This window comes from Cinclus cinclus, chromosome 2 (assembly GCF_963662255.1).
Source record: "Cinclus cinclus chromosome 2, bCinCin1.1, whole genome shotgun sequence".
Classification (NCBI taxonomy): Eukaryota; Metazoa; Chordata; class Aves; order Passeriformes; family Cinclidae; genus Cinclus; species Cinclus cinclus.
Genome location: NC_085047.1, coordinates 29,797,455 through 29,824,267, shown reverse-complemented (window position 1 = coordinate 29,824,267; position 26,813 = coordinate 29,797,455). Strand labels below are relative to the sequence as shown.

At 42.8% G+C, this 26,813-nt stretch overlaps 2 protein-coding genes across 2 annotated transcripts in view; one reads left to right on the top strand and one right to left on the bottom strand.

Moving 5' to 3' along the window:
• Positions 1–965: 965 nt before the first annotated feature.
• Positions 966–12,422, bottom strand: FBXO40 (F-box protein 40). Its single transcript, XM_062514881.1, has 4 exons — positions 12,317–12,422; positions 9,200–9,285; positions 1,740–3,635; positions 966–1,211 (listed from the first exon to the last, which is right to left on the bottom strand). The coding sequence occupies exons 1-4, from the start codon at positions 12,420–12,422 to the stop codon at positions 1,014–1,016; spliced, it is 2,286 nt and encodes a 761-aa protein (XP_062370865.1). The 3' UTR covers positions 966–1,013.
• Positions 12,423–13,276: 854 nt separating this feature from the next.
• KPNA1 (karyopherin subunit alpha 1) overlaps positions 13,277–26,813 on the top strand; it is a 47,927-nt gene continuing 34,390 nt past the window's right edge. Inside the window, exons 1-3 of the mRNA XM_062515531.1 lie at positions 13,277–13,287; positions 24,825–24,958; positions 25,747–25,854. Coding sequence (XP_062371515.1) covers positions 24,830–24,958; positions 25,747–25,854 — 237 coding nt within the window. The 5' untranslated portion in view covers positions 13,277–13,287; positions 24,825–24,829. The remainder of the gene's footprint in view (positions 13,288–24,824; positions 24,959–25,746; positions 25,855–26,813) is intronic.

Below are 26,813 nucleotides of genomic sequence, written 5' to 3'. Positions count from 1 at the left end.
GTTCTGTATTTATTAAAAGATAAACCAAATCCTAATCACTTTTGTGCTCTGTGAAAAAAGATCCTATGCTCCAGCCCATTTAACTGAAGCAAACATTATCCATTCTGTCACTGAATGGGTTACTGGATTACTTTTCCTTTAAGGAAAAGAATGTTATTTCTTTGAAATTTTGTTTTCAGTTGCTAATAATTAGAATTTGAAATTTACAACTGCAAAACTGAGTTGGTAAGGCATTTTAAAAATTACTTCAAATATTCTTTCATGGCTTTAATGAATTTTCAGATAAAACAAAAAAAGTTGTTACCTTAATGTATAAAAAGTCAGTTGAGTCTCTAAAATTGTTTGCTACTCAGTTACTTCTAACAAAGAGTAAGTTTGTTTGCTTTGGTTTGGTTTGACTGTTCTCATGAGCTCATCTTTAGGCTTGCACTCAACTAAGTGTGCTTGCCTTATTCAGGGTTCTAAATGATGGTCTGTGGCTGCGAATTCCCAAGTTCTTACTGGAGTTCTAATTAATTAATGTAATTTTGGGGTGTCTTTTTCCTTTCCCTACATGTCAGAGTAGGTTAGCAGTCCCTAGGTCTGCCAGGCAGGGGGGCATCTACTTGTCCTCCAGGAACTTGTCTTTCCAGAGAAAACTAAGGTGTTTCAGATCTGTTTGAGCTAAGTATATTACTGCTCTTGCTTCCCTCAGGTACATGGTACAGGAGCAGCAGCCTACCTTCAAGGATGCAGAAACGTTGTTTTTAAATAAGATCCTGATTGCTTTCTTCAAGATGCTGTATTAAACCAGGAATAGAGACGTAAATGGAAAGCATGTGATGTTAGTAAGCAGTAGTTAAAGTTTTAACAAATCAGTGCAGGAAAAAAAAAAAGCAGAGATTTCAAACACAGCTGGGGAGAAGCCCATTTTGTATGTCCAAAGGAGAGTTGGAAGCAATAATCTTTACACCTGAATCCCCAAATCTTCATCTCAAGACCCCTGGAGGAAGCATGGCAGAGGGGAAGCAAGTTCAGACTCTGTGCTTGAAAGTAGAGACCAAAGTCTTTTGAGTCTGCTCCCGAGATTCACTCATGCCCGTCAGCAGCACGGGGTCCGTCCTGCGCTCCACCTGGTAGAAGGGACAATTCCTCAGGTGCTCCGACATGCTTGGGACATCGCTGCGCTGCCAGTTGTGAACTCTGGAGAACAGGCTGCTGAACTGCCAGATCTAATACAAGAGAGGGGACAGGAATTGGGGAGAGGAAACGAGGATTTTAAATACCTGTCTATGCTTACAGTGGGTGTGCATTACTTACTCTGGACACTCTAATGAACTTCTGATGGTGCAGGGCTGGCATAGCAAGCAAAAATGGTGTCTGTATTCTTATGCACCTCACACTTGCTGGTTTTGCTGCTTTAGTTATCACCTGCCATTTTTAATGGGGATGGTGATACTTAAATATCAGGAGTTCCTAGTCCTCAATGCCTAGAAATGGTGCACATGCAAAAGGATTACCCAAGATGAGCTTGGGCAGGGACTTTCAGCTAGTCAGGAAATGCCTAGTTACACCTCCATCCTTTTGCTAGATGTACTGCACTCCACAGCCCTGGCCCCTGACAACAAACCCCTGTGCAAATTCACAACCTCATGAACCTTCCCCATATTTGCATGCTTATATGCAGCTTTTCTAGTCATTCCCATGTTTTTGTATGAAGAGAACTTATGACTCTTTTCCCCAGTGTCACAGTCACCTACCTTTTTGCGAGCTCTCCAAGAAGTACCGCCATGGGAATATCTTTTTTTCTCCCAAACCAGCAGGACCATTCCCCTCTCTTGAAGAAGAGTGGCACAGATGTCCCTCATGAGCACTGACACTTGTGATAGCTGAGATAAACTGAAGCTGTCCAGAAATCCTGCAATGTACTTGAGCACTTCCACTGGGAGGCTGCTCAGCAAGTCCTTGTTTCTCCTTCGGCTATCTACTATGGAATTGCACTTGCCTGGTTCAGCAAGAAGGTTGTCCACCTCTGGTTTAATAGCAAATGTCTTGAGAGGCTTGCTGTAAATAACCTTGGTCTTAAGTCCCTCGGGGCGGAAGTGATTTTGGACAAAAGGACATCCCAAATAAGCCAGTGGGCAGCGATGCTGGAACCATCCGTCCAGGCATGACTGAATATCAGCATGCACATTCTTGAAGTGGGATGGGAACTCATCCCTCCTAAAGAAATGGCTGCAAGTGAATGTGAAAGCTGAACTGCTTTTGTTGTGTCTTCTGGTTACAGATTCAGTGTAGAGCTCCATGTGCAGTTCTGGTGGGCTGTTTTCATCCAGAATATCTGCTAGAACTGCACTGGAGGAGAAGGGCTCCAAAGGAAAGTTATATGTCTGTGTTGCAAAATCCACAAAGAGTCCATCAATACCTCTTGCTTCAGAGATCTCATGGCCTTTCAGCTCTTTTTCCAGTGCACAGAGCAGTGTGGCTTCAACTATGTTTGTCTTAGGTAGTTCTTCTACATTTATTCCCAGTTCTGAAGTATCCACTGACTTGTCTGAAGTTGGCATCTTGTGGCCCAGTGCATCTCCTAGTCGCGCTCTTTTGCCACAGTAACTAACTGGCACTTTGAAGGTATAGACAGTCTTCACCTCCTGGGCTTCCAAGTTCCCATAGACAAAGTCTTTTTCTCTAGGAGTGCAAGCAGCCATCTGGCCAAAGCGGATGAGCATTCCTCCGTGATGTACCAGATACATGTTGTAATCAGCTACGCTCACTTCCTTCTTCAGCCTCTCCAGGACCCCTTCTTGCCAGGGAGCCAGTCCATTCAGTACTCTACTTGGTGTAACTTGTTCAGGCTTTTGGCTCTTTCCCTCTTCTGCACCATCAGGTTCTTCCTTGGCCTTCCCTGTGGAGCTGGCCTCATGAGAGGCTGATGCTGTTTTCTTAGTAGCCTCCTCCGTCTTTTGTCCTGTGCTGGTTGCTGAGCCCGTTACCTGGCAAGCCAGAAGCTCTTTGCTGAAAATGTTCTCCCAGGTTTTGTAACTCCCCAGATCCATTCCCTCCTTGTCCTTTGCCAAATCTTCCCGCTCACGCTGGCTGAGCTCAAACTGGTCATTGCCCTCTTGGGAACCACAGGCAGCTCCTCCCACAGCACCTGCTTCCCCACCCATCGCTTGATCCATTAGTTCTTCCAGTTCATCCTTTTTCCTCCATTCTGGAAATAATTCAGCTACTTTCAAAGTCCTGAAAAGTATTTTCTGGTCTCTGAGTGCCAAAGCTGTGTCCAGACATTCTTCATTCAAGGTCTCTCTCATAATATTCTTGTGCAGGGTTGTGTCCGAATCCACATTTGGCCAGCGGTTCCACTCCATTGAGCAGCAGACAACACTGGCTGGACAGACCTGGAGGTGCTTCCCCAGCTTAAAGCGGGCCATGGAGAAAGGGCAGCCATAGGCTGAGTTGAGGCAGGACACCTGCTCCAAGGGGCAGAGTAATTTGTGCTCCTCCTCCTTGCACATATGGAAGGTGGCCCCACAGTGGAGCTGGCAGCTGATCACCATGCAGGACACGGAGATCTCAATGGGTGCGCGGCAGTGCCGGCTGAAACATTGCCCACAGTGCCTGTGCTGCCCAGGGGGAGCTTTCTGGGCCTGGTGCTGTGTGTGGCAAAGACAAGAGGATAAGTGTTACTGTCGAAGGAATGAGGATGGCCGTGGACCCTTCATGCCCATACTTGGTTTCCACACATGAGGTGATCACATGCACTTCTAGTGGGAATGAGGCTGTGAGAAAGTGACTGCCAGCTCCATACAGTCACCCACAGAACTAGAGGCTGCTCAGCCACGACTTGGAGCTACTTCCCTGGATACCTTCAACTGTATCAGTAACTTGGACCATAGAAGACCTGCTTCAAGTAGAAACCTCCCAGCTTTTGACTTCCTGCTCCTTACTACTTGAGCTGCATTCCAGCCTGGTTCTGGAATCACTGTGAATCTTTGTGGAAAGAAAAAAGCTAATGATAAGGAGGAACTAGAGTTTTGTTTTCAAACAGGACCCAGGGTGCTTTTCTTTTTTATGTGAAAATAGGAAAAAAATTTTGACAAATCTTCCACACCACCCCCGCCCCCCACTCCTTTCATGCAGTAGGAACTATCGTAGGCCCAAGGGGCTCTCACTTGGGTCTGAGAAAAGATAGATATTGCTAGTAAAATATTTTAGACTTCGTTTTATTTTTCCAGGGTTAAAGAAAACACAGTAGTGTTTACCTTAGATGTGTTTTCTTTTGCAAACCTAGAGTTAAGTGACCTAGCCCTGAGGAATGATGTGCTGCAGAGGAAGTGGGTTCAGGTTCTGGGGGAAGAGATTCTATGTGAAGAGCTTCCTTTCTCCTGCTTGAAGGTACTCTCTTAACTATGTGTCTTTCACACCTTTACCCTGGCAGTGGAAGTCATGAACAACACCAGAGAAGGAAAGATGTCTGGGAAAGGCAATGGATGTGAGTCCCTGCACTAAATACCAAAACTCACATTTGAAAATTTGATGTGCATTAACTGCACATTTGTTCCATCTTTTGCAATTTCTAATGCTGATCAATACCTGCTTACACACTCATAATGAATCAACCCCATTCCCTCTTGGCCCTGTTGAGTAAAGGAACACACCCTTGGTGGTCCCTTTACTCAGAGACAAACTTACACTCTCAAGTATAAGGCTCAGGTACCTTCACCTTTTCAGGGAAAGAGCTCAAGACAGCAATGCAGAAAATAAAATGTTGTGACTTCCCATTATAACATCCCTGCCTTGTTTTGGGAAGCACTGACTTCTGCACAGATGTGATACCAAGGTGCTGGCCAGGGTGGCCTCAGCCACACGAAGCCCTTAAATACATGTGTTTTGGGGTGGCACTGTCTCGCTTTAGGCTGTTTAATTACATCTACTTTTATGCAGCTCAGAGAAGAAGGAGATACAGATGGATTTATTTCACATTGGCTGCATCCTTGCTGCTCTCATTCTTATAGCATTTTGCTGCAAATATAATCTCTAAAAATAGTCCCAGACATGACTTGCATAAGGTCAGAGGCAGGCTGGGTACATTACACTGCAATAAAAACATGACCATGTGAACAACACTTTCCACTGCAAAAGTAACTTTTGGGGAGAAATAGTTGATAAAAACCGCCCTACAGTAGAGGGATAGGCCTTATTGTTCTCCAAAAAACAGAAAGGGACTGATGGCAAAGTTTCTGGAGAGAAGCCTGTAGCCTGCTTTCACGTTGTGTACTGAAATAAATCCCATGCAAATAATATGTAGCGAAAGAAAAAAAAAAACATGCTTTGTTTATGAAAAGTGACCATATCATAGCATTCAGATGCAGAATCAGTCTTCCTTGTTATTCAGGCATTTTTAGCTTAGCTAACCTCATCTCTAACTTGTATATGCTGTTCTTTTCAGACAAAAGATATCTATTCTTCTCTTCTCATTGTCAAATCTGTGAACATAGAGGACAGGAAGAATGGACAGAGAGCTTCTTTCTGATATTTATCAGAGTTTGAATGGTTCTTCTTTTCTGACATGCCAGTAATCAGGAGCTCTGTATTTTAATTGATAATTTAATTGGCTCTGTGGTTTAGTTGATGGTATTATTGCAAGTACACACACTACAAACTCAAAACACTCAGCAGAAAATTTACAAATTTTGCCTCCGTAGGTTTGATACATAACATCCAGAGGCAGGTGACACACAGATAAGTCAGGTGACAAAACATTTCTCTTAACTTATACACTTCTTGATTCCCTGCAACTTGCAAAATTTCTCAAGGTCTGGGTTAGGAAACAACAACAACAACAAAAAACCCACCAGAAATGATTACTTCAATCATGCTCAAGCTACTGTCTAAAGAAAGAATGCACATTACAGTCCACAGTCTGTCCACTTCGGTAAATTTTTATTTTTAGGTCATCATGACAGCGAATCAAGTAAGGTTTAAAAATACACAGCTGCTATTTTAACAGCAGCTATGTCTATGTCTGGAGTGGACCTGTTCAGTGACAATAACTTACAGTTTATAAACAAATTAAAATTTATTTTCAGGAGACATATATTTAATTAATTTGCAGTCAATGAGCCAAAATAATACAAGTGTTTTCTCATTTGGCACGTGACTGACCATTTGACATACTAAGGTCATATATTGTACCTGAGCTCTTTGCACAGAATCAAGGGATACCTCCCAGTTTGAAGAAACTTCAGAAAGGGCCACCAGAAGCTCAAATAATGATCCTAAAGAGAGCCTCTGAGATGAGATTGCAAATGAACATAACACAATCTTTCTAAATTTTACAACATGATAACAAGCTCCTAAAAAACTCTTGTGAAAGTTCACATCCAAGTGCTGGAGCCAAGAATGCTGAAGTTTATATATAACGTTCCAACAGAAGGAATGTGAATACTTTTGGTGAAGTGTATAGGGTAGATAGGCAATGCACTGCATGTATTTAACCCTTGTTACCTAGTATATAATGGTTATCTCATCCTTATCATAATGAAATCTTGAGGGGAATACAGTTATTAATTTTCTTACAATATAAGAATTTTTCATGTCAGTATATTTACTATCTTAGATCTAATTGTGCTCACAATAATGAATTTACTTCACAGTACTAGAGGAGCACTTGAGGTTGAAAAATGCTATTGCTTTTATCTGGCAGATGCAGAATTGAAGTACAGAAAGATGAAAATATATAAAATTAAAAATGGTATTTTATACAAATATATAAATGCCAAGCAAATATGCCAAGCATAGAGATGTTCAGGTTCTTATGTTTCACTTGCAGTTGAATGCCTCCCGCACAAAAACCCTGGCAGAGCCACCTGTAGAATCAGTTTTTCTAGGACACAAAATAAGTCTTCTTTAACTAGTGATTTTCTATTCCTTTCATGAACTGCATTTCCTCAATCATTACCTGCTTAATAACCTTGTCAAGAAATCAAGCTTGGGCCTTCTTTTGCTTAACAGATATTTTAATTTCTTAGAGGTGAGGACAAAATCAATATGCCATTGGAAACCATACTGTACTGCATTTGTACATGAATCTCAGGAGCTCTTAAGTCCTCTCCTTAGACACAAAATAAAAAGCAAATCTAAGAATGCCTCCACCTGGAATCATGGGAACCTCTAAACAAGTCAAACTCCACACCTCAACATCCACAGCAGGGACAGCTACAGCTTGAGTGACCCCCTTGGCACTCAGCACAGTGGGTCACTGTCCTTCATAGCACTCCTGCTCTGCAGCTGCCACTTGGACTGACCTTGTATATACAGGTTGACAGCTAAACTTAAAATGAGGCAGGCAGTGAGTATGGTATGACTCAGGGCAGGTGGAAAGAGAGAATTAAAGGCGTAGATGAAATCTTCATCGATAACACTAATAGTGAGCATAAGCAAGACCTACTTTTGAGGTGACATTGAACAAGTTCACGTGGATTTCACAGGGGCACTTTGATTCCAGGGCAATCCTGGTGAACTTCAAATCCATAAGATATCAAGAGGAGGAAGATTTTCTGTGAAACAACTGACTTGGTGGATAAGCCCAACAATGAAAGGATGAAGCTGTGACAATTAGGGACCTACTGCCTGTATTTCCTACCTGGGGATCATCTGGATGGGGCTGTGGTGTTTCGTGGCAATAACCACTATTTCAGAGTTACTGAATAGGTTGGAATTGCTTTATACTTAAAAAAATAAATCCACAGTATAGTGTATCATCTGGGCAAGGACTCCAGTCCGTGCTCCTTGCCTTGCTTCTGGAGTACGACTATTGCTCAGGTTCTCAGAACAGCACATCAGCTTCTCTTCAGCTCCCTACACCTGACATGCAGGACCATGGAGATCAAGAGAAGCTGTTCCACCATCAGGCCTCCCTCTTGCCTAGAAAATTTGTGATGCACACAGGCAGTAAAGTGGCACCAAAATTTGCTTGTTCTATTTCTGTTTGGTGAAATGCACTAAAGCTGTTACAGGAGGAGCAGGGAGACTTCAGACTAGTGAGCCACAGGTAACACAGGGCACTGATGGTGGGACCCCTGCACTGCACTTCCCACTAAAAGATTTATATCAGCAATGGTTTTTGCTCCTCCCTACCTGGTACAATGTAGCCACAATGTAGAGAGAAACCCACCCCAAAATTCCAGGTGCTGAAATGGTCCCCTGGGCTCGTGGCATTGTGCAGGATAGCTTAGCATCAGTATCTTGTGCTAGGCACGTTGGGGAGCCCTGTGAGAGACAGGCAGATCAGCAGTCTGTGACATGGAGCTGCTCTGCTGCTCCTTGGACACGTCTGTGCTGTCCTTGGTAGACACAGTCAAGCAAACTTTCACTCCGCATTGGTAGCTAGGAAATGGGTTTGGTCTTGGTATGAGTTAAAAAAGAGCTTTGAAATAATAGGTCCAATTTCATCGCAGTTTAAGGGGAAAAAAAGGGGGGAGGATAATGGTCCAAACAATGTTTTTTCTCTGGGAGCTCAGGTTCTATTTTATGCTCTGGTAACAATCTCATTAACATACTTTTCTGAAAGGTTCCCACTGTAAAGAACCTCAGAGCTATTGGTTAAGATCTAAGTCATGCAATAAAAACAAAAGAGATTCATTAATAAAAATTGCTGAGCAGTCACAAGACTAAATGGTATAGTAGTAGCTTTAACTCTTGTAATTCTTACTTCATCATTAATTCAGTCTAGACTGCCAACATAAAGTTTGCAGTCTCAATCTACAAAACTCGTTTAAGTATAAGCACTTTTGCTATGAGAATGCTCTTGCCTCTCCTCTGACCCTTACTGTATCTTCTTGTCCTCTCTGAGTTTCCTGAAAATAAGAGAAATTGAATTTTTGATTTGTCATCTGATCTGCTGCTGAAGCTCCCATCTTACAATCAGCATGTTAGTTTTTTTAAAATCTTACATACAGTGTTGCAAACTATAGCTAATTTACTGAATATATTATGGAGGGTTTTTTTTTTTTAGAGTAGTATGTCACAGAAGTGCTCACAGTTACCAGCTGCGTCTGTTTTAGTATAATTTAAGACATCTCATGATTATTCTATTTCATCTTAATTACTAAGGCTGTTTTGAAGATGTCTTGATTTTCATAGCTTGCTACAGTAACCATTACATTGCATCGAGGTTTGTCAAAAAAATACTCCAACTCTATTTACAAAGCCTTACCTTGATCATAGAGTCCCTGTGAAGGTACCAAACACTTCTCTCCTGGTTGTGCTCAGCTGGGCTGAAGTAAGGTGGGTGAGGGAGAGCTGCAAGCAAAGAAAGAGAACAGAAGGACACAGAGCAAGCCCAGGCAGAAACATCAAGTAGTTTTGTGATGTTAAAAATAAAACCTGTGCATGTGACCATGTAGCTCAGCTTACAGAGCTGTCTCTTCCACTGTATTTGTTAACTCTGTCACTCCTGGAGTGATACTTTGTAGACAAGTGGAGAGGCAGAACCAATAGTACTCCGTGCCCTCTCCATGAGAGGAAAAGATCAAACCCATTCCCCTGTCCTGTATCAGCTCCCTGCTGCTCTCTGATGGAGGCTTGCCCTTTACAACTTAACTCGCCTGGGTGCCCACGCCAGTTTGTGGTTTCTGCAGTTGGACTTGTCACCCAGTTCTATTGTCACTGGATGCAGCAGCTGGCACAGACAGCAGTGGTGGTTTTCTGATCTCTCCAGGCAGGGTGGGCATAAGGAGAGTGGGAATGGCCCAGACTCGAGCAGCTGGGCAAAGATGCCTGCCCTACTCCTGGGGACCCCCCAAGAGACTCCCAAGCTTCAATCCTTCCACTGCACAATGAAAAGGTCCCACCAGCCACCAAGAGTAAGCCTGAGGGTACAGCTCCCAGCACCTCAGCCAAGCTTGGAGAAGCAAAGGAGCAAAGGAAAGCAGTCATATTTTACTGCAGGCATGGACCCATAAAAGCATTTCACAGTGAATTCCATGGTGAGCACTTCCTACTGATGTTGAGTATGGACAGGTTGTCCATGCTAGTGAGGTTCAGGGGTGCAGATGGGGCAGGCGTTACTTCTCCCTGGCGGGTGCTCACCCCATCTGGCTGCAGACATCCCTTGTGACCCTGCTGCCATTTGCTGCCACCTCTGACTGCCTCAGAAACACAGAATAACCCTTTTGGCTGAGGTGGCTTTGAGATCCTAAATCACGATGAACTTGTTACTTTACCTTATCTTTCTTTTTCCCTATCTGTGAGTCCCCAGTGACTCTCATGGCTTGAAACAGTGCAGGCAACTGTTTTCATTTTTAGGGCTGAACAAAATGTCAGTGGGTGACAACCAAGGCTTGCTGGTGCCAATCACAATTTAGTAGAGCTAAATATGGTCAGCAGTCTGGCTCCATGGCCTTTTTTAGAAAGAGCTGTATTATCGTGATACCATTTTCTGGCATCCCATTGCACTGGGGAAAACAAGAGCCAGGGGTATTATGCATAAACTCAAATTTACCCAATTACAGTGTGATGGCTGATCTGTTTACTCTGCCCACTTCCACTCTTCCTCCCACAGCTCAGGGTCATTCGTCAGCCTTCAATGTTGTTGTCATCTTTTCAGGCTGTGTTTAAAAACATGCTGAGGGTGTGCTTCACTTTCCCATGATGAAAAACTCTTCTTAGGTGTGCTTCCCTTTCCCATGATGAAAAACTCTTCTTAAAATTGTGTATTGGTTTAAGAGTAAATTCCCTCCAGCTGAATTAATTCATATTTCAAAAACATTCAGGGCTTCAGAAGTTGTCAGAAATGAAGCTACCTTCTGTCCTAATTTTAACAGCACCTGATGTCAGTGTGGTCTCAGGTATCTCTGCTTTCAGACAGCTGGAACTCAGGTGGTGCTTTTTTGCTGTTTCCATGCCTTGCTCAGTGACCACACAGATCCAGACAGCCTAGACCTGCCTTTCTCTCTCTGGTATGTTGCCTCACATCCTCATCCCACACAAGGCCCCAGGTTTTGCAAATCCTTGCCTGCAGGTGATGACTGTGATCCAAAAAGGTATCATCTGTGATGGCTGTTAAGGGCAGGTTATCACAAGATATGCATAATGAACATAGTTCACCACGCCTGAAAATATGCACTTGGTGGGGAGAAGGGAGAAGAAGAGCTGAGAGACAGGAAACTAGACTTCATCCCTGTACCTATATTGCATTAGCGCAACTGCACCTGAAACCAGACTTCCACAAAAACCAGGGGTACCTGAAGATCTCTGCTGCCACCCATAACTGTGCTAATTTGATTCAAGGTATATCAGGAATGCCAACCAATACTGTAACCAGACCTCTGGCTGCATTACAGATGTGCTTATGTATGGTGCCAGAAACATGAAATCCCTGAAAGAAAAGCTGTACTGTTATTTTTTTATTTTTTGGTGCAAATGCTTTGGGAGAAAGCTGTTCCCTGTCTGCTTTAATCTATCTTATCTCAATTCAATGGGTAGAAATGCTGGGCTTCTATATGAAGCCCTATGAAATATACCAATGTATATATGTACACAAATATATGTATCTATTGATGAGGCAAAATTGTCTGAGATCTGGTAGCCTGAGAGAGCTGAGGCTGCTGCAGGCCCATGCCCATGTCCCAGCAATAGCCAGACAGAGTTTGTATTCCCATTAGGCACATGCACAAATTCACACATGCACCAGTTAAGCAAATACACATGGATACGGATTACACACCCAGCCACACAGAGCACTCCCACACTGCACTGGCAGTCTCATCCCACACCCTGCTCCAGCTGAGCAGCAGTGAGGTGCACTAGGGAGCATCTGTGTATACCCGTGTATTTGCAGAAGGATTTACACACATGTACAGTGTGTCTCCTTCCAGCAGCTGGGCTCAGGCAGTGCCCAGTAGCTGCCCCTCAATCCCAGTCTCTCCAGCCCCCCAGTAGCCAACTCCCTGTGGTGCTCTTGCCACAAGTTCTTCACTCAGGGCAAAGTGCAAAAGGAGTTTAATGAGAAAACAGGATGAGCTGCACCAATCAGGCTCGGGACGTGGACACACCATCACAAACCATTTACACATGACTGCCCCTTTTTATTCCTGTATGATGCATTTGTTTCCCTATGTCCCTTAGATCACCCCTGCTTCCTGCCCTAACCACTCCCTAATGAGTCCTGTGCAATGCCCAAATGCTCTTCCCCTCATCCCATCCTGTGTCCCACACCCCTGAACACAGCTACACCCCCAATCCTAAAGGTGCTCTGGGGCTGAGGCTCCCCTGGGATGGGGCTGGACAGGGTGTTCCTTTTTCTGAGTCCTTATTTTGGGTTCCCACCCACCACTGTGCCCCTGTGCCTCTCGAAATGGGCTTTTAGTGGGTGATGGCTCCTGGGATGGGCCTGGAAGCAGCCTGGCAGGTGCTGCTCGGGGTCCCCATCCTGCCATCGTCCCCCTGTACTCCTCTGTGGGTCTGCGGGCCCGCTTGTGTCACACAATCTAATGTCATGTCTGTCGCATCATCATACACCGTGGCTGACCAGCAGCTGTGGTGTTTTTCGTGCTGACACTCCGGCCCGCGGCCGTCGCTCTGTCCGTGGATGCCGCGGCATCGTCCTTGGCATAGCGGAATGGCTCCGCTGCTGGCCGCACCCGCAGTGACGCGGTCTGTGCTGACACCGATGCCACCGCTACGGCACCTGCATTAATTAAAGTGGAAATATCAGCCCGCTGCGCTATCCTGGTCCGTAACAGCTCCTGGAGCATCCCTGCCCCTTTCAGCACTTCCCGGCACGAAGCTCCCTGGCAGCGGCGCTGGCGGGAGGTGCGCCGGGGCCTAACACCGCCGTGACATTGGCGGCTACTGCGCCATCACCACCACCACCTCCGTGTCCCAGCACGCGACTCCCCCGGCCTGCTGCCACGGCCCCTCAGGAGAGGAAAGGACGCGGCACTTCCTCCCCACTCCTCAAAACCTGCCGGGCGCGACGCCACCGCCCGTCGCACTACAGCTCCCGGCGTGCCCCATGGCGGGAGAGGAGCGGCCGCGCAGGGTCGCGCGCTGCTTGCCGGGAGCCGTAGTCTTTCCTTCGGGGCCGCGCCGTCCTGAGGAGGGCGCCGCCGCCGCCGGCCGGTCTCGCCGGAAGGGCTCTCCCTCCCAGAGGGCGCCGCGCCGCGCCGCGCGCGTGCGCAGTGCCGCCGCCAGCCAGCGCCGGGCAGGCAGGGAGGGAAGGAGGGAGGCAGGGAGGGAGCGGCGCTCGCGCGCCTCGGGCCCGAGAAGAGACAGCGCGGTGCCGCGCCGGGCCGGCAGCAGGTACGGGGGCCGGGGGGGAGGCCCCTTTACTTCGGCCCCGACGGAGCGAGCGTGACGGCAGCCGGGCGGTGCGCGGGGCCGCGTCCCCGCGGGAGGAGGGACCGGGCGGGGATCGGCTGCCGGTGGCTCGGGTTGTGGAGCGGGGGGTGAGGGGAGGCCCGGGCCGGGGGTGCCGCGCGCGGCGGGAGCCCTCTGGCGAACCCCCGGCCCGTGCGCGCGCGCGCGCAACAGGCGCGCGGGGGCCGCGCGCGGGGCGGGGCCGGGGCCGGCGCGGCGGGAGCGGCGCGCGCGTGGGCCGGGATTGGGACCGGGACCCGCACCTCGCGGGGGAACTGGGGAGACACGGACCGGTCCTGCCCTGCCCCGGGAGAGGCTCCTCGTGGCTGGAGGGACTCTTTTGGCTTGTGCCCGTGGCGGGGCCGCACGCTGGCTCTGGAAGTCGCGGTGGTTGGCTGCGCGGAGTCGGACAACTCCGTGCCGAGGGATCGGGCTGGCCGGGTGCTGCTGCTCCCGCGGCGGGACGGGGTGCGAGCAGGGGCAGGGCGTCAGCTGGACGAGAGGGCGTCGTCTTAAGCGGAGCTACGGGAGGTTTAGCGTGGACATCAGGAGGAATTCTACACGAGAAGCGTGCTTAAGCATTGGAATGGTCTGCTCGAGGAGATGGTGGAGTCACCGTCTCTGGAGGTGTTTGAGGAAAGACTGGACGTGGCACCTAGTGTCATGGTCTGTTTGACATGGTGGTATTGGGTCACGGTTGCACTTAGTGATGTGAGAGGTCTTAAACCAACCTAATTGATTTTGTGGAGGGGAAGGGAGACTTTCTCCCGGATCTTTCAAGCTTTTGCTTTTTTATATTTTTTTCCCTAGTTGTGTTAGATCTTAAAAAAGTTCTGTATCTCCCTGCAAATATCACCCCGTAGCCTCATATTATTTCACAGCGTTATTTCTTTGACTGCCTGTATACAATGAAAGGTTTGTGCTTGGTAGCCTTTTCCAGTTATCCTTTTCCAGAGACTTTATATGCAATAGAAACTCGTCCCATTCATAGTCTCTAAATCTGTGCTGCCCGTAGCGCGGTCCATGTAACAATGATTTTAAGCTTTGCCTCTTGAGGGCGTTTCATGAAAATGAAACTCCGGGCTGAAAAGATACGTCATGAGCTGTGAAAATACCGGGCTGCTGTTTCTGCAGAATTTCCAAATGGTGCTGAATGGTGGTGTTTAATGGTCCCTTTATCTTTTATTCAAGCTGCTGTTCCTCTGGATTTTTTGTTTGCTGGCTTATTTTCTGCTCTGACAGCTTGATGTTAATGAAAGACTTAACAAAGTTGGGATATGTTTATGAGCTCTCGGGAAATGGGATTGCAACTTTATCCTTAGAAGCTCTTTATTTTAAAGCTACTTTTTAATGTATCTCTGGCAATTAGTAGTTAGAGGAGAATAATTAATGAAGCACAGTGTAAATTAATAGGTTGTATCAAGCTGACCTTTTGTGTATTTGGCCTTGTTTTTATTGTAACTTCATTGTGTTCTCCTTTCAGTGTTACCACCTGCATTGACATGTGAACTAGCTCATTCAAAACAAGGTTTGAAGTTTCTACTTCAACTGTGGTTGCACCTTTTAATTACCCTTTAGACCTACCCATAGGCACAGGGGAAATGAATCGTAGCTTGAGGCACGGTAACTTAAGATGACACATTAGATTTTTCTCAGCAAGGATTTTCCTTTCTCAATCTCTCAGACAGGTTTAGTGATGCTTCACTTCTGAGAGATGTGACTTTTGGGGGCTTGGCATCCCCCATCTGCCCCCCAACTTCAAACCACAGTCTTTGTTACATCCTATCTCTTATTCTGATACTGTACCAGGGTGTTCACCTTTTGCTCTCAGTGTCCCTTGTGTTGATTTTTTCCAGTGTTATGTTCTCTGTGTTGGTGACTTCAGAGCTGGCATGCTCGTGTGGTCCTGTATCTTCAGCTGAGTGCTGGCCCCTGGAAAAGTCTCAGTTTAGTGCATTTGGAAAGGGAAAGGCATGCTGCCCATGGCAGTAGCACTGGCCCAAGTCACCATGAGAACTAAAAAGTCCTACAGTCAGTTGTAGCAGTTTCTGAAAGGTTCTTTATAGAAACTTTTAAGTGTAAATGTTCATTTAAGCAGGTTATTTGATAGTCCTAGTTCACCTTTGGTGTTTCTATACAGTGCTTTTTTAAAAATTTCTCCCCATCTCTTGAATAAGCTAACGTTAATAGAACAGTACGTTTTCTTTTATGATCCTGTTTCTGCAGGCTTACTTCAAAATCTTTCTGCTTGTCCCTCCACAGGGTTGTGAATTTTTTCTTCTGAAGTATTTTACTAGTTCTTCAGGGAGTTTGACTTCTATCTCTGAGAACACTAAAGAAAAGCGCACCTTTAAAGGCGAATAAGTTCTTAAGATGCAAAATGTAACTTTTATGGCAAGAGGTTAATGGATGTGAAACAGTGCCTCCCTGAAAAACTGAAATCAAGTTTTTCCAAAATAGCATACAGAAGATAATAAAAACAATGTGATTTAAGCCTACAGGCTTTAATGTTAATTTGAAACATAAGACAAATAGAAGAGCAGCAGCAAATAGCTGAATTTATTTTAATTGTTTAAATACTTCTGAAGGCCAAAGGGAATAGTGAGCGAGCCTAGCAGGCTGTGAGCAAGTCAAGAAAAATAAAAGACATTAAAGGAATTACACACTTCATGAAATATTCTGAGTAGCTGAAATATCTGCACAGGAGGTTCTGGAATGATGAAATGGACAAACAAGTTAGAAAGACCAGACCACTTATTTTTCAGAGAACAAGTGGAAGCTGAAGTGATAGAAAAATTATTCAGCTTCATATGAAGGGGCTAAAGCATAATGGATGTACTTGTTTAAATAATATAATGATACAAATAAAGGAATGCTGATGTAAATTGCAGATAATAGAGGCTGCATTATGACAGCAAGTCAGCTTTTTTTCAGCTCTGAAGAAAAAAAAACCTAGTCTGTTACAGTTTTTAAAGTCTGTTAAGCAAGTAAGTGGATTAAACTGCTCAATGTTATTTCCGAGAATGAATGTGGAGTTTTCAAGATAATGCCAGCAGTAGAATGCAAGGTCTGTAGCTATATCAGTGCTTTTAAATTATTGTGGACAAGGTAAAGGGACTCTGGAAAAACAGAGGAGGTAATTTTAAGATAAATACTCTGAAGACCTCTACTGAATAGAAAATCTGTAGACCAGTAGGACTGGAAATTATATTATGCCACCTCCTGAATATCTTGAATTGCATTAAACATTGCACAGACTTAATAATTAATTTTGAGGATAAAAAGTAGAGGCAGTCTAAGACAGGTGACAGTAAATTTCCGTTCACCGGAATTGATTTATAAAGGATGTTAGTAGCAGGAAGGTATGAAAAAGTGTTAGAAAGTAATGGTAGACTGCACATCACAGGGTCACTTCTGGTTTGTTCATGTTAGACAGGAATAAATGGAGTTCAGTGACAGAAGAAATCTGGTTTGGAATAATGTGAACACTTCCTTGAAACATAATTACTGCTTAATGTCATGAGAAGACAGATGCTAAAACACATTGGAACAGAAAGAAATACTACTGTCCTGGATGTGTGTCGAGAGTTACGGACTCTGAGCTTTCAGTTTGACATAAAACTTAAGATTTAGCCAGTCACCTGCTGCTGACAGCTTCCTTGTGATCCAGAGTATTTCTTTTCTCTGTTTTTCTGTTTTTATTTGGTAGTTTGGAGTGCTTGTCAGGCTCAGCAGGAGGATTAATACGTTCTGTGAGATACCAACTGGTTTGACCCACAGAGATCTTTATTTTATTTTATGTAAAGTTGAGATTATTTGTAAGTGATGTGCTGATTCTATAACTATAAAATAAATACCGTGTGGCTCAACATCCTGAGTGCATCTCCAAAGAAGGCTTTGTAAGCCTACCAAATTTAGTGCTAAGGTAACACTTGGAAGCAAATTCACCTGTTGAATTACAAAAATGTCATTTTGGGAAACAAGCCACCCATTAGTGGATCACAAACTATATGTGTCTATTAGTAAAGTCCAATCATAATGTCATGATTAACATTACGTTGTGGTTTTTGTCTGAAGTAGAGTGAGATTGCCTCTTAAAAGATAATCTTTTAGAACTTCCACAGGATCCTTTCTTCTACTTCTTTCTACCTATGTGCTCTTATTCTGCCTTTTTTTTTGTATTGATAAGTTATTGGAAAAGAGGAGTCTCTGTGAATGTGCTGTTTGTTCGATTCAGGAGCTTTTGGTAGGAGGGCTGTTAGGTGTAAATGGGATGGGGGAGGCAGAATGAACATAACCAAGCTTTGAAGTGCCTGTGGGTTTTGGCTTGATGTGGCTGATATCTCAGTGCTGTGTGACTCTTTTATTGCTGATGTCCAAAGCTAGGATAAAATCAGTAGAATTTTGACTTACTGTTATTTTGTGGGTTTGCACACATCTTCCACAGTGCTGAGTCACAGCAAATAATAAAGTTGTGGCAGGCAGATTTGTCATCGGGGAAGCATGAGGTACCTTTGGTTTCAGTGCCTCTGATATTCCCAACCCTAAACAAAAGCTGCTTGAAACTACAAAGTCAACTTAATTAATAATTTAGTTTATTTTTAACCTAATTTGTTTTAAACTGTCAGAGATTCTTCTTTTCATGGTATGAAATTCTGAAAGGTGCACTCTTGTTCACTCATAAAGAATGTTTAGGGCAAGTTAGGGATTTGGAAATGTTAGCGTGATCTTTCTTTTCTGACAGATGACTGTCAAATGTGGTTTTTCAAGCAGTCCCTCTTTTAGCTATGACCTTACAGAAAAAACAGTTGGCCAGCCCATTCTGTGAGTGCAGGGAGGATGTGCTGTAATCTTGATCGAAATACGAATGTATCTCCTCTTTAAAAGTAAAACAGATTGCATTTTCATTTGGCACACAGGAATAATCACTTCTGTTGTTTCATGTGGATGGGCACATTAACATAAGGTTATTTTTTTTAACGTCAGTGTAATCCTGTGTGGCTGTATAGTTTAATTCCCCATCACTTGCTGCTTTGTGTTATGACTTGTGGGACCTTTTGGTTTCAGGTTGATTGGGGACTGTGGGGTTATAGAAATGAAGGTGAGGGTTTTTTAATTTAAACAGATTTATTGCGCTGCAGTCTCTTTGAACGCAGTAAAGGAATTTTGTGTTTTCAGCTCAAATCAGAAAGTCTCAGTTAACAGATTTGAAGATGTTTACATTTTCAGGTTAAAAGCTTCCTGGAACTTTGAAAATTCTGTCTGCTGGCTTGTTAAGTCAAACGGACCTTTAAAAATAAACGGAACCCAAAACATCTTGTACATGTCTGCATGATAGTAAATGTATAGTGAAGTGCTAGATACACTGCATATAATCTTTTATTGTGTGTGTCCCCTTGCTAAAGCTGTTTTCCAATAAGCCTTGTAAATGCATTACTTCTTAATCTGCTCAGCAGTGTTTCTTCAAAAAAGAGCAAAAACATTGCACACAATCCTCAGACTTTTAAAAATTAAGTGTCCATGTGTCTGTGGCTGTCAGTAGGTTTAAATAGTAATACAGGCTGGTGTGCCAGATCAGTTTCTGAGATAGCACCAATTGTCAGGTAATTCTGTTTCTGTTAGGAGTTGTTCTTTTTATGCATCCAGAAATATACTTCCTTGAAATTTTCTTTCTGTTTGGCTGTTGCAGCTTTCATAAACCACAGAAGATGAAATTCACAGGATTGTTTTCTTTCCTTGTTAGTGCTAGAGTTTGATACATCATCAGCAAAACTTACTTTATAGTCTTTGCAAATACTGTAAAGTGACTGTGAGACATGTTTCCCAATCCTCTTTTATAGCTAGAGAAAGGTAAGCAGAATTCTTGGAAATTGGCTGTCCTGTGCTTGAACAACAGCTTTTTGTAGTTGAGATGATTAAATATTCTTTCCTGTAGATGTCCTGAGCTTTACCAGAGTCAGAGGACCGAGAGGAAGTAATACCCCTGTGTCTCAGATGATGTGGATGCTTCTACTGATGGGCATTCCCACAGACATCTATAAGTCAGTATGGTTTGTCAAATAATTTTGCAAAAGAAGTAGGTACAACCTCGTCAAAGTGTTTGTCTGGCTGAGCTTGATTTTTGAAACAACAGGAGACAGTAGTGGAGAGAGAAGTCAATCTGTCGATTTCCTTTATTTTCCTTTTTCTCTTGGATAACACTGTCAACAGTGTAGAGACTTGGTGGATGTGTTTTCATCTCTGTAGGATGGTGCCAGATGTAGGATTTTGCTCTAGAAGTTTTTCCAGGGAAATAGCATTATTCCTGGGTGATGTTTTTATCATTCTGTGCCCTGTATTATTAATGATTTTATTATGAAGGGTTTTCGTTGTCTGTCCTCTCCAAGAGAGCTGACCATTTACTTCCATGAGAATTAAATACTCCTGTTAGCATCCTGACTTTTTGCCTGTGAATTACCAAAAAGCAAATCAGAAGGACTTTCCAAAATCTGCACTTTATAAGGGAAAAAACCAGACACATTTGTGGCCAAAATGTTGGGTTGTTTTGAGAGTGTGTTGATGAGAGCTATGAATGACGAAGTGCTACTTTCAGGTTGGCTTTTTGAATTGGATAGGTTTTCTAGTCTCACACTGAAGAGACTAGAACTAGGTACTCATCACCTTCTGATGTATCCTGTAATCAGAGCTCAGGGAATTGCTCAAACATCTGTCCAGGCTGTGCTGTAGGTATTTGGCTTCATGTCAAGAAGTGTGATTATGGGGAAACGTCTTCTATAGGACATCTAGAATCCCATTGCAGAGCCACTAAACAAACTAAAATCTTCTTGGAAGTAAAAGTTTTGTGCATTTCTTCTCTTGAATAATTCCAGCTTTTCTCACTGCTTGGAGTTCTGTCTTGACAGTCCCATTTCTAACATGAGTTGTCCTTTCAGGGTTGATGGTGCCTCTTGTGTCTTTTCTATGTCTCTCTGGCAGCATTCTAAAGGAGAGACAGCAGTGTGACAGCACAGCAGAGCTCCCAAGTCTGCCTCCAGTGATTCCTTTCCTTCTGACAGCTGTCTCAGTTAGGAAATGTACTTTCATAGCATGAGTATTGTGATAAAAAATTATCACACTGTTTCTTTTCAAACTCCTATTTTACCGTAATTTTCAAGTCTTCCTCTTCCGACCTAGTCCCATTGTGAGGTAGAATGTCATGTATAGATCTACACTTCTGAAGCACATGTTTTTTTTCTTATTCTTGCCCCTCTTTCCAAAGACAGAAAGTGTGCCTCTAGTAGACTTTAATATCAGGAGTGGATTTAATAATCTTATTTTCATTATGTATACATGGTACATGTAAAAAAATAACTGAGTTTATATATATATAGTTATGCAGCTCTTGATTTATAAGGGCTTTATTTTTACATCTTGGTACCTCTGACATGTGAAATATCCAAGAGTATTAGTCACATGGTATTTCTTCTGGCAAAGCCCTTAAGTCTAGTGACAGTGATAGCTGATTTAAGAAGGCAGGGAGTTCAGTTTTGTTCCTGTTTAGATGATTGCTTGGGACAAGGTAGGTCATGGCAGTAAGTGACTCTGTATTTCCTAGTGCTTCAGAGTTTCTTTGACTTGATGAGCAAGGAGAAATGCAGTGCTTCTTATTTCCTGTAGAAATGTGTGCAAAGAATCCATCCACATTTGGTAGGGTTCATGTCTTAGCAAAAAAAATTTCCTTGTGGAAATTCAGACATTCAGGAATAGTTAGTGGGTTTAATTTTGCTAAAATTTGTTTTTATGGCAGACAAACTGAGAAAGGAGAAAGTATCGTATGGGGCTTGAGTGGTGTTGCACAAAAGCCCAAGAAATACACCTTGAAAATTCCTTGCCTGGTCTCCAGAGGTTTTTATCTGTAGCCAGGAGTATCAAAAAATGTGGACAATACCGTGCTATCTTTAGGAAGGAAAAGATGGGTAGAACATTTCCATGACAACCACCACAGATTTTCTCCAGAAGTAGTGTTAATTTTGACAGTGCAGAGAAGACCCCGGGTTTGCTATTTGCTGCAAGGTTGAACTTAAAGTGACCACTGAAATAGTTGCAACTAAGTTGCATCAAAGCTGCTGAAGACCAGAGAGACAATTTGAAGTTGTTTTGCTTCTGTGGTTTAGTCTGGGGAAAAAGCTACATCCTTGAGAATGGAGGAGGAGATTTATAGCAAACAATCTTTGGATGACTGTAACAACTAACATAGAGTTGTTACATTTTTAGTCCTAAAAAGCCATTGTGTGCTCACACTTTTGAATAGGAAATCCAAAGATGCTCTAAGTATGTGTGGGCTGGATGAAATCCTTGATGCACTCTTTGAATTTTTCACCAGTAGTAAGGAAACCAGCGAAAGAATGGTAAAGAAAGAATTGATTTTAAGATACATTCAGGACGTAAGAGCTACTTGTAGAAAATAACTATGGGTTTAAGTTATAGAGGTTGGAGAGACAGATGTATACAACAGGTGCGTGGCTACGTGCTGGGATTTTGTTTATTTACTACCACTGACAGCCTACTATAAAGTAAGTTATTGAACCCATCTCTGGTTGGATTGGTAACTTCTCAGTGATGAAGGGAGTTTAATCTCTTGACTTTTAATGAAAAAAAAAATCTCCCATCATTTGGTGGTAGGTGTTTGTACTCCCAGGTAAAGGACAATACACTGTTTTGAAAGGATTTTTAGTGTATGGTTTACTCATGAAATAGAGGAAGGGGTTAGTCAGCCAAGTGAGCTGTCTTGAAAGTCAGAAATGAGCGTAGCCAAAACCTGCAGCTACGGCTTGGAGAGGGTGTAAGAAAGATGATGCCTGTGAAGCTGTTGGGTAGAGGGCTTGTGGTAAAGTCAGGGAAAGAGTTCAAGTACATCCTATACCTGTATTTTCAATAAATGAAACAATGACTTAAGGTACAATAGGAGGGGCTAAAAGAACTCTGAAAGGAAAATAGTAATCATTACCTTAAAGACAGAAGCAAAATTAATTGGAAGAAAATCAATATGCAAATTGGGAGATGGGGGGGAACTAGGTTAGTAAATACAGTAAGGAAACTTACTTATGAGGAGGTTGGTCATTGATCTTTAGAAACATTGGAACATTATATGGAGGCTGCATAATAGAAATAAGAGATGAAATTTGGTGTTAAGGGATAAAGATGTTCCCTGTCAAGAATTCAATTTAATTAAGAAATTGTAGGTGTTAAAATTGAAGGTGTGAAAGGACCACAGGAGTTTATCAAAGGAGTTATCAAAGTCCTGAAATCCCAAATAACAGCAATTACAGTCTTATGAGTTGGAGAAGACAGACTTCAGACAAAAATGGAGAATTTAATAACGGTATGGAAGACCTGAGATGTTGTCTGGGCTGTAGTGTACACGTGTGTTTATTCATGGTCAGGGACAGAATGATCCGAGGGTCTGCGAAGCTGTTTTCCTGTTAGGAGTGTCCTTCTAGCTCATGGTTGTCCATCTGGTGTTTGGGTTCACCTTGCTTATTTTAAAGTATATAGAATACTTTATTCAAAGTATTTTAGGAATGGAAGAAATTTTGAGTGTTTGTTGACTGAACTTCTTTTTACAGTTAAAGTCCCTGTCTTATTCAAGTAGTACGTGTATTTAATATGCAGGTAGTAGTCACTTAATGTGAAGAACATGTAATTGCCAAGTGTACTGTAAGGAACACAAACACTTCAAACTCAATGTGTAAACACAGGAGGAAAGGGGTCTCAAAGTTGTTAAGAAAGATGTGAGGAACTTCTGGCACCCTGAGATTTATCTTTTTGTTGTACCTTTATTAAAATAAAGGCCATTTCAGGAGAGCTTTTTCAGCAAAATAAGGCTGGTGTTATATATATATTCAGGTTGTTATGTTGCATTCGGTGCAATCTGTGACTGATTGACAATCGATGTAGTAGTTCTGTGTCCATGAACAGTTTTTTAAATCTTAGTTCTCAGAATACAGTAATAATTGAAGTGGTGTCCAAAATGTTTTCTGTGAAAGTCAGTTTTCTGATCATCAGGATTCTTATAAATGGTTGTCAGGTAGCAGCAACTTAAAAAAGGGCTCTAAAAAGAAGCATATTTGAGTTGTTTTTTTTTTTTTAATTCTCTTACAACTCTTTGTGCTAACTGAAAGAAGAGTAATTAGAGTAGACTTAATATGCTTAATTTGATGTATTTTAAGGAGGAAACCTAAGCTGTTGAGAATCTGTATAGACTCATGTTGCTCCATTTTAAAGTAAAAAGTGCACAGGAGATCATTTATGATCTGGTGATTCTGTGCTTATGGAATTTGAGGTAGGTAGCTTATTTAATACAGCACATTAGAGCATTTGAAGGAGACCCTTAAAAGTCCTTAGAGTAACTTTTTGTATAGTGCAGCTTCCTAAATATTGTGTTACAGCATTTACCATATGTTGGAGACTCTGCATCTCTGTGAAGATGCATGGAAATACTGACATGTTGAGAACTTGATTCCCAGCCTCTTTTGGATTTAAAGGAATGATGTAAGGAGAGAAGTAGCAGCAGAATGGAGCACTAAGAGTAGAGACCTGATCCACACCCATTGCTTTCCGGGGGATGAGTTCTTTCCACACAGTTCTCCACCTACTGCTTTATGCTAAGTGACTCCAAAGTGTGGTGTTGTACATGTGCAAATCATCATGGGCAGCTATAAATGCTGACCCACTAAGTTATGTAAGACAGATGGTACTTGGAAATCACAGACTGAAAAAAGGCCCCTCTGCATAAACAGTGGTAGGATTAGGGACTGGGGGTGGGGAGGAGAACAATAGCACTGCTTTCTATGCAGGACTGAGCATTTTCAGTGGTTAAACCGTCTTCACCTAAAATTTTTTTTTTCATTTCAATTTCCTTTTAGGCCTTGTCTAAGGCCTAAAATAGTTCCTGATAGAAAGAACACAGGGTTTCTTCAGGTTTCTTCAACAGGGTTATATTGAATTAACTTAAAACATTGGAAGTGCAAAAAAAAAAAAAAAAGCCCCTGTACTCACATGCAAAGTAAATTCAGCTAAAAGCAGCTAAGACACCTTCATTTATGAGTAAAGACAGGAGTATATAATTTGGCTAATTCTGTGTGGAGAAATGTTAACATTTTTTAGTGCAGTTTTCTTTTTCACCCAGGCTGTATTGTACTCTGCCTTAAAGACCTTGGTTCTTAATAAAATATCTTACTTACTCTCTGAAGCATCAAAAAAATAAAACAAAAGTTTGTTGGACTGATGTGAAGAACTGACACACCGAAGTGGCAATTCTGTTGGCAATTCTGGCAATTCAATTTTACTTTCTGCCTTCTAAATTTTATTGGAAGTTAGGTGATGGAATATAGAGGAATAGTGGCTGGAAGTTCATGGCTACAGAGTTTAAAGGGTAGACACAATATAAAATGATGTATTGTTGAAGAGTAATTTCGTCTTTTTTAAATTGCATTGTGAAGGAATCATGACGACCTCAGGAAAAGAGAATTTCCGGCTGAAGAGCTACAAGAACAAATCTCTGAACCCTGACGAGATGCGTCGCAGGCGGGAGGAAGAGGGTCTTCAGCTACGGAAGCAAAAGAGAGAGGAGCAGGTAATGCACAGCAGTTGAGATACCTGTGGCCAGTCCTTAAACAGTCCTGTCTTGCAGTATCTCTGCCTTTCTGCTTCTCCCAAGCCCCTTAGTTGTTCCTGCCCTCCGAATTCATACACAGTCAGTCTGAAATCAGTCACTTGCACACTTCACTGCCTCTTTTACAGGCTCTACAGCACATAGAGTGCTCCTCATTCACTCAAGTGTAGCATAGGCCAGAGCAGATTGAGGGTTTGAACAAAATTGTCTGACCAGTGGCCTTTCCATCTCTTCTCATGACATCTTAAACTGGGTACCTTCTCTAAGTCATAGAAACCAAATGCTCATCCCAGGTATGATCATTCTCCAAAGTGCTCTTTGCCACTGTAACTCAACTGTCAGAGCCCCTGCAGATGTTCTATGAAGATGTGTAATACACAGGAATTTATCAGGTCTTTGAACCCCAGCATCCTCTGCAAGAAAGCAATGGTGTGGAAGCTAGACAGCTTGTAAATGGAGGCAGATGGTGAAGAAAAGAAGGGGATATCAGTGAACATTTTCCAGAAATGTTAGGCGCCTGTATTTTAACACATTGTTGTTTTCATTTACTTCATGGCTAAGCTTTCTCCTCATGCTGTCAGTTGAAGTCCTGTAGCCAGTGTACTGCCTACTGCCTTCTCTCAGGTGATAGCTTATGCAGTTTCTATAGCAGCCTAACGCAACATGCTGTGAATGTATTGGCTACGTAATATATATTAAATATATATATATATATACACACACATATGTTAAATACTTTCTCTCTTTAGTTGTTTAAACGCCGAAATGTTGCAACAGCTGAGGAGGAAACAGAGGAGGAAGTGATGTCAGATGGGGGCTTCCATGAGGCTCAGATGAACAACATGGAGATGACTTCTGTAAGTGATGAGAAATGAATACAGTGTTGATTGAAACTGGGCAAGTCTGTCATGCAGTGACGTGATGGGAACGAAATTCCAGAATGATATGAAGAATGCATTCAGAGGTGGACAGCTCTGAAACACCTGTCTCAATGAACCACCCTGAAACAGATTATATGGGAGAAGAATGCTAGGGATATATAGCAAGTGGTTTTTCAGAGGATAGGTGGTCAAGAAAACTAAATAAAATGCCATTGTCCTGGCAGGTTGATCACTTCCTAGACTTAGTGTTCATTCCAGGTGATTCTATCAGCTGTCGCCCAGAGTTTTTTTTTAATCTGAAATTCATACTGCTAGAATAATGAAAATACAAATTAGGCAGTGTATTACTGCAATTTAAAAAGTTAAAAAGGGACTCGGTGGAAATCTTTCTTACCAGACTTTCAAGCACCGTTTTTAACTAGAGTGTTGGAAACACTGCTAGACCTAGCTTAACTGTCTGCAGGAGGCCTTGAACTCCTTTCTATGCTATAATTTAAAACTACAGAAAAACAGTTCTTGTGGGAATTAGACTTTTTTTCTTTCTCCCTGGAGAGACAAATGGTAAGGGTTTCCGTTCTGTAACAGAAAAGTTTAAGAAAAGTGCAGTTCTCACTTAGAAGTGTCGCTGATCTTCATGGTGTCTGTGTTCAGAGTATGCACAGGATGTTTCCATAGGTGTCAGGCTGAGCCATTGGTGATTATATGAGTCTTGAAAATTACTAAGAAACAGAGAAGTGCTTATAAACAGTGTGGTAGATAAATTATAGAATATATGGTTCCACTCTTCAAGATGGTATTGAAATATCAGGTAAGTCCTAAACATCATTAAGTGTGGAAGCTTATATTAAACAAATAAGAGAGTAAAAAGTAAGGAAGGGATTTTGCCTAGTTGATAGATAGTGTCATTACACAGTTTGCTGTATTAAATGCCATAA

Bases quoted from the DNA above. Each gene is read 5' to 3' on its own strand.
- FBXO40 (XM_062514881.1), bottom strand. From the start codon at position 12,422: ATGGCAGGATGGGGACCCCGAGCAGCACCTGCCAGGCTGCTTCCAGGC. The intron at 9,286-12,316 runs GTGGGTGGGAAC...CTTTGCTTGCAG, and splicing joins AGAGGCACAGGGGCACAGTG to CTCTCCCTCACCCACCTTAC. The intron at 3,636-9,199 runs GTAAGGCTTTGT...TGCCACACACAG, and splicing joins ACAGGGACTCTATGATCAAG to CACCAGGCCCAGAAAGCTCC.